At 41.0% G+C, this 7,745-nt stretch overlaps 1 protein-coding gene across 1 annotated transcript in view; it reads right to left on the bottom strand.

Annotated features, from left to right (window-relative positions):
* The window catches only part of ttc8 (tetratricopeptide repeat domain 8), an 8,192-nt gene extending 1,046 nt beyond the window's left edge, over window positions 1-7,146 (bottom strand). Inside the window, 9 exon segments of the mRNA XM_016260019.1 lie at window positions 1,499-1,621; window positions 2,068-2,242; window positions 4,298-4,437; window positions 4,559-4,669; window positions 4,748-4,860; window positions 5,457-5,698; window positions 5,976-6,039; window positions 6,200-6,320; window positions 6,931-7,146. Coding sequence (XP_016115505.1) covers window positions 1,499-1,621; window positions 2,068-2,242; window positions 4,298-4,437; window positions 4,559-4,669; window positions 4,748-4,860; window positions 5,457-5,698; window positions 5,976-6,039; window positions 6,200-6,320; window positions 6,931-7,050 — 1,209 coding nt within the window. The 5' untranslated portion in view covers window positions 7,051-7,146.
* Between the last annotated feature and the right edge of the window lie 599 nt (window positions 7,147-7,745).

The following is a 7,745-nucleotide window of genomic DNA, read 5'->3' as shown; positions in this document are numbered from 1 at the left end:
GTTAAACCTGTCTAAAAAAGCACAGGTAACTTCATTTGCATGTTTGTTTTATTAGGCTCAAACCCTTGAGGGCACAAGACCCTGTTGTTGTACTAAAGATTATTATTATACTTTTTCAATCATTTGAGAGCATGTTTATCATTAACATGCTCAACAACAGGACGTGGGATATTTTGGTCTGAATGTGGATTCTGTGAATTTTTAACTACTCCTCCATCATACTCTTCACACCAAACATTGGAAATCTTATCTTTTTACTTTTGTCAATTAAATAAAAGTGAAAGAGAATTAACAAATCACAGATTCTTAATGTATTGCATTTCACAAAACATCCCAACCTTTTCTGATTTGCTGAAGTATATCAATGTATATCAATTGTATGTATATCAATCTTAAACGCTAAACATTCTTTCACACTGGTGAATTTACAAATAGATTTATCTTCATTTGCTTTGTTTGTATAATAGTGAATTATTCAAACATTGCCGTTTCTTTTGCTATACTGTAGATTATCTATTTATTTAGCATTTCAGAATACAGAGATGCAAACTCATCGTGGGCGAGAAAGCTGACAAAGACTACCTAGTTCTCATCACGTTTTGCTTTTGGACGTATTATAAACTAACTATTATAACAAAGTTCACTACTTTACTGCACTGAAGTATAAAGTTTAGCAAGTGTAAGAAATCTCAAAGCCTCATGTCGTTTAATAAATAAATAAATAAATAAATAAGACCAGACCCCAACTGCCTAGTAGGGTTAATTATTTAACTTTTTTAACTAGTTAACTACAAATGAAAATAGATTTAATTTAAAATCTCTAATTTTTTAGTACACGTCAAAAAGAGGCTTTGAGTTTGATCTTTAACTGTAGAAGCTGCTAAATATATTCAGCCAACACAGACTTGTTACTGCTGTAAGTTTATTCTGCATCACTTAATGCACAGCTTTATTCTGACATTGATTCGTCATGGTTTTGTTCCGGCCATTGCCACAGTTATCACTGACAATCATAGCAAAGACTTTCAGAACAGTTTAGCAGATTCACTCCTGCAACTACACTGTGAATGGATTACAGTGAGAAACTGAACAAAGGACACTCCCTTTATAGCACAACTGACCGAGATCACTCACGTGAAAACTCCTGATATAATCAATGACTAGCTACACACTGCACAATCAATCGCTTATTTACACGGTGCCTGTGCTTTTTGTTACAACAGGAGCATTTGTGAGTGTGTAGTATTCAGTAATCTTGTGAAATTTTACGAATCAGACAAATGGCCTATTTCTGGATTAAAAACAGCAAATTTTGCAAAAAACTTTAATGATACCCCTCACATATACTGACAGATTTTCAAATCAATTTGATACCGATTCACAGTCTCTGGATTGAATTCAGTATTCATTCATTTGAAAATATACAAAACAGTAGATGTACATTTTTCTTAAGGAAAAAGTGTTGAGATGACATTAGTTACAGAGAGACTAAACTGACCTGCTCGATGCGGCCTTTCCGTAGCTCCAACACGGCCAAGTTATTGTAAGCTTCACCATGGTTATTGTTAAAAGCCAAGGCCAGTTTAAAGCACTGGTACGCCAGAGTCAAGTCACCAATGCCCTGCGGAAGAGAGAGAGGGGAGAAAAGCCTGAAATGTCCATAATTTATTCCTTAATAACTTGGGTCATTACAGACTGACATTAAGATTTTTTCAAAACCAGCAGATGTACACAAATCTCAGAAAATCTACAATAAAATATATATTTTTTAAAAATCAGTCCTTACTCTTTTGCCATTAAAAGAACATGTTTTGCCACTTGTTTGCCAGCAGAGGTTATATGAGAAGCACACCTGGCTTTCCATGCTCCACTAATGTCTGGTTTGCAAAAAGACATTCTTTTAAGTGATATCAGTATGAATCTACCTCCTGTTTGGTCTGATTTAGTCTGACTGACCAAGTCTCTAAATAAAGAGTTTGTCACAGCAGTGAGGGACAGTGAGCGGCATGCTCTCTCTCATCTGCACACTGTTACACAGGTCACATTGGGTTCTGAGTGTCTGCTCACCACTGCAACATGCCCCAGATTATACCAGATATCAGCCTGTTCCTCATCACTGGACACCAGGGCTAAAGCTCTCTCAAAGGACGACAGGGTCATATCATACTGCTGGGCGTAGAAACAGCACAGGCCCAGATTGTTATACAGCTGGCAGTTGAAGACCCCCATCTGCAGCAAGCGCCTAAAAAAGGAGACAGAGGCTGAATTTACACAAGATACGATGCAGAGATCCACTGTTGACTGTCACTAAAGACTCAAATGACTGTTTTAGGGCTGCTAATAATAATTTTTTCTATTGTTAATATTTTTGATTGGTCGATTAAACCAACGATTAACATTTGAATTATGTGCCAACACAGTTATTGGACTGAAAAAGTTATTTCCCATTAACAATGATGAAGACACGTACTCTCAAGCCAGTCACAACTCTGAGTTTATGCTTATACTTCACATTTTCTTATGCTGCTTCAAATTTGCTTTTCAAACCGGAAGAACAAACCCCACCTTTTTCTTTAATCATAAACGCAATGAGTGTGTGACGAGAAGGGCGGGGCCGAGAGCCATGGGAACGGAGCGAGGCCGGTGGAGTAAATGCTAATGTACGACACCTGCGCCACTCACCGGTCTCGAGTCCCACACTGTCGTCACTCCTCCTTTTATCCTTCTGGAGCTCCTCTGTGGGACTCGGGACCGGTGAGTGGCGCAGGTGTCGTACATTAGCATTTACTCTACTGGCCCCGCCCCTCTCGTCACAGAGTGCTATCATTATTTTCAGTGATGTGCAACCTGTATATATCTTAACTTCTGAAAATGTGTTACAGGGTTTCACGACCCTTTAAAATTCACAGTTCAGAAAATCCAGGACAGGTCTCATTTTTTGTCCCATGATGTTGACTACTCGGCATTAGTCCCACCCTCCCACAGCTTTACACTTTCTCAATCAGTGTCTTCATGTGGAATATCCTAAATAATTTCCCAGATGATAGTTACCCAGTCATACTTATTGCCTGCTCACCTTTTTAGGGATGTTTTTGACAGCATCTGCTCCATGATCAAAGCTATAATAAATAGCTCTACTGTCTATGGGTTTGTTCCCTGCAAAAAACTAATTTCAGGGGGGAAGCATCACAACAGTATCACTACATAATGCATAAATAATATAATATAATACACTGTGAGATTACATGCCTCATCACGATGAAGTACATGAATAGAGTTGCTCCTCTGATAGTCAGCCAATTTAAATGACATTAACACCAAAACTTCAAAGCTGTCCTGACTTCTCTTTTTCGTTTGCTTGCTCATAAGCTGTGTTAGCAGGGTTGGTTCATTCAATGGCAAATGTATATCGCCTGACAGCTTGTGAACAAATCACCAATAAAAAGCTCTTAATACTGGAAGCAGGGCTTCTCTCTCACGCCCAGTTTTCAGGATATTGTATATGATTTGCAGGCATTGCATGTAATTTGCCGCTGAGGCTCCTGGGCCTTCTGGGAGAGGTGAAATGTCTGCAGTTCCAGTTAGTTTTAAAGAAGCCATTGTACAGCTTTTATTGAAAGATTCTCATCTTGACCCCACTGTATAGAATAATTACTGATCCATCACCAAATTACCTTTCATCCCAGAAAAAAAAATACTGGAGTATATGCCATTTTCTGTAGTGTGGTGCCTTTTAATTAACAGTGTCTATTAACACAAAGTGCAAATAGGCTGCCTGGTTGGCAGCGGCTATTTACTTCACCTCCGCTCACTAACGTGACAACATTACAAAAGACGGCTGCTGAGCAACATATCCAGTGGCGTAAGTGGTAAGAGCTTTTCCTTAAAAAGATACACTTTCTGCCCAGTGTTTTACTTATTCTTCCCAACCTGGCAACCATAAACACTCTCTCTGGGCTGCTAAAAAGCACTGATGATCTGCAAACCCTGACAAACATGTGTGCTGGAGTTCAGCGATCTCCACTGACATATTCTGCTCGAATTAAACAGTCATACAGTCGCTTGTGCTGTTTGCAGCTACTAAATTTGCAAACAAACCTCAGAAACAAACTGTAATAAATTCAAACATGAATTTTGGCCAAACTGTTTGTGATTGTGGTTGCTGAATAAATGCACTTACCCAACCTTTGTGCTATGTACAAAGTAAACTTTTTAAATCATTAGAAAATACTGGAATTAGGAATTTAACTGTTTTAAACATGTTTTTATAATGTGAATGAAAGAAAGAAGTAGTCACCTGTAGAAGCGCAGGGCGATCTCTGGCTGGTCTGTGTAAAAATGATTGCTGCCAATACAGGCAATGGCCTCCACATGCGTGTTGTCCTGCTTTAACACTTCTTTATAGTATTCTGTGGCTGAGATCATGTTATTCATTTCCTGATGGAGACAGGGAGATTATTCTATTACATAAATATGACAAATTAATCCGAAGTATAATAAATGATGTGAACATTAAAAAAAGACAAATACCAAACAAAAAAGACAAAAACACAGACACCTCATGGATGCGTGCGATTCCCGTGAGCAGCGTGACCTCGGCGGGGAAGTGATCCAAGCCTTGCTTGAACACATTCAGAGCAGTGATGGGCTGATCAAGCCGCTGATACACCTGCGCAGCACAAAGAGCTCTCACTGGGAAGTACTTACAGCAAGCCGAACACAATAAAGCTTGACCTGTCAATGCTACCTTTGCGAGGTAGAGGTAAGTATCAACAAACTCTTGGTGTGCGAGCGCTGATCTGAACTGCTTCTCAGCTTCACGGTGCAAGCCCAATCTACAAACACAATTGGTTCATTGGAAATTGGCATTAACACACAAAGAAACTCTCTACCAAAAATGAACATTAGCTGAAAATGTGCTCATCCTCAAGCCATCTGAGATTAAGATGAGTTTGTTTCTTCATCAGGTTTGTAGAAATGTAGCATTGCATCAGTGTCTCAGCAATGGATGCTCTGCAGTGAATGGGTGCCGTCAGAATGAGAGTCCGAGATGTCTCAAGATGTGATGGACTGGAGTGGTGTGGATTACTTGGGGATTATTGTGATGTTTTTATCAGCTGTTTGGACTCTCATTCTGACGGCACCCATTCACTGCAGAGCATCCATTGCTGAGGCACTGATGCAGTGCTACATTTCTCCAAAATCTGATGAATGAAATGAGTATTATGACGGCACCCATTCACTGCAGAGCATCCATTGCTGAGGCACTGATGCAGTGCTACATTTCTACAAAATCTGATGAATGAAATGAGTATTACACGTGGAAATCTCTTGAAAACTTTTACTGCTTTTTTAGTATAACAGCCACCAAGATGAACTAATGGTGAAAAGTGTTGATTGCAGCATGATATTTAGCTCGACTCCTGTTGCATCACAGTCGTGTCTACTGAGCTTTCTGTACATGAAATAATCACAATATAGAGAACAGCTGGTTTTCACACTACTAACAGGAACAGTGTGACTAATGTCACTAATGCATTAACAGCAGTAAAGCACGTCTGTACATGAGCGCTTGCATATGGTGACAGGACGAGCTGTTCGCGGGGTTCTGATGGCCTGCTCCATAGTTTCTGGTCTACCAGACAGTGTGCTGGGCCTCACAAACCCTGTGACGGGACGCCCCGACTGAGTCATCGGTCTAGGACACATAACACCATTAAATATCTCAATGAGGAATCAACCCTCATATGAGCAATAACTTACACGTGAGGATAAAGGCAAGGATTACAGGGCTACACGACTCAATCAAGCATCACATTATAGTTCATTTGATAACAATTTTTTTCCAAAATCGTGCAGCCCTACTTAGAAAAGCAGAGCCCAAGCACTCCCGTACTCTAATTACTCCAACAGTGCTGCTAGTAATCTACAGCTTCAGGCTTCAGGCGTTGTAGTTTAAGCAGATGAGGCCGCACCTGACCGCTGGAGTGGGCGCTGCTCCCCGACTCGTTCCTGGAAGCCTCAGTGACGTTCCTGGACCTGACGAAACCAAAACATGTGCAGAAGAACTGGAGAAACATACATGTTATACGCATAGTTATGTGAAGCTGTTCACTAGGGCCTACAGACCTGGAACATCTGAGCTGCACTATATACAAATAATCGTGACTTGATGGGCTGAAGTGTAATTAATACTCACGTGCAACCTGCGCGATGGAGCTCTCGTCCAACATCATATCAGCGATGCCTTCCTGATCCACCTCCAGCTCATCGACGTACACCATCTCCGTCAGAGCTCTGGTCTTCAAGCTCCACGCCGCCTGAAACCCATCAGAGCACATCAGCTCCAGCTCCAGCTCCAGCGCAGCAGAGGAGAGGAGAGGAGAGGAGAGGAGAGGAGAGGAGAGCAGAGGAGAGGAGAGCAGAGGAGAGGAGGCTGCTGACCACAGCTGCGTCTACACCGGACCTCACACTCTTCAGCTCAGCTCAGATCAGATCAGTGTGTTACAGTTAAAGCGAGAGCAGGAGGCCACTGCAGGACAGGTTCAGCTCAGCTAACAGAGGGAACACTGGACACATAATATGGGGAATACTGAGAGTAACACAGAGGAACTATTGGGAACATAATTATTATATTATTGTAATAGGGAGCAGTTGATGAGCTTCACGAAAACACTACAAACAGTTACCTCAGACACCCGAGACGCAGCAGGCTGTGTCAGTAATGAAGAGAGAACAGCTCAGCCCAGACACTGTGCAGCACATGATCAATAACACATGCCTGGCTGTACTGAACGGGTTTAACTGAACATCGTCAGATCGTTAAATGTGAGGAAAGTGTAGGAGTTCAGAAAGTGACCGCAGGAACTGTAGTTATAATGCGCTTATGCGCGCTAATCTCTCGCAGCTAGCCGCTAGCCGCTCACTAACCTGGTCATACGGGCTTTCTGACAGCAGCTGTGAGCAAACATCGGCGCATCTCTGGAACCTCCGCCTCCTGCAGCTGCTCCAGGCCAGAAACAGCGGCTCCATCGAGACCGTCACCTCCATCTGCACCGATAAGAATAATACACCGAGAAACCTCACCGAGAACCGAAGCCGCCTGCCCGACGAGCGCTAACCCTCTGCTGACGTCAGCACGCTTCACGTTACCCTGGCAACGCAGAGGCGGGGCTACAGCACGCATCACGTTACCCTGGCAACGCAGAGGCGGGGCTACAGCACGTGCGGAACAAACACAACTCACAGGAATATATTGTAAGCCAATTTTACCTTGTTATTATTCTAAATCCCTTGTAACAGTTTTTTTTTGTTCTTGATCATTGATAAAGGCTATTTTTCATTGTAATAAATCGATGTTTTCAATAAAAAATAAAAAAATAAATAAAAATATTGTAAGCCAACATTTTAAGAAATACAACAATCCATTTGAAGAAAAATCTGTTGCGATTCAAAATAACACCACAGTTCTTTGGTAATTTGGTAGTTTTTTTTTTTCATTTAAATGTTTAGTTTTGAAATGTTGTTGTATGCATTTGTCATTTTTATTTAATTTCTTTTATTTTCTTAAATGTGTATATATATATATATATATATATATATATAGTATTTATAGAGTTTTAGCTTTTAGTTTTAATTACTTTTTCTTATTTGTAAGTCGCTTTGGATGTGTGTGTGTGTGTGTGTGTGTGTGTGTGTGTGTGTGTGTGTGTGTGTGTGTGTGTGTGTGTGTGTGTGTGTGTGTG

Source organism: Sinocyclocheilus grahami, unplaced genomic scaffold (genome assembly GCF_001515645.1).
Source record: "Sinocyclocheilus grahami isolate Dianchi unplaced genomic scaffold, SAMN03320097.WGS_v1.1 scaffold1981.1, whole genome shotgun sequence".
NCBI classification, from domain to species: Eukaryota; Metazoa; Chordata; class Actinopteri; order Cypriniformes; family Cyprinidae; genus Sinocyclocheilus; species Sinocyclocheilus grahami.
The sequence above is the reverse complement of the archived record's forward strand: the minus strand, read 5'-3'. Positions and strand labels throughout refer to the sequence as shown.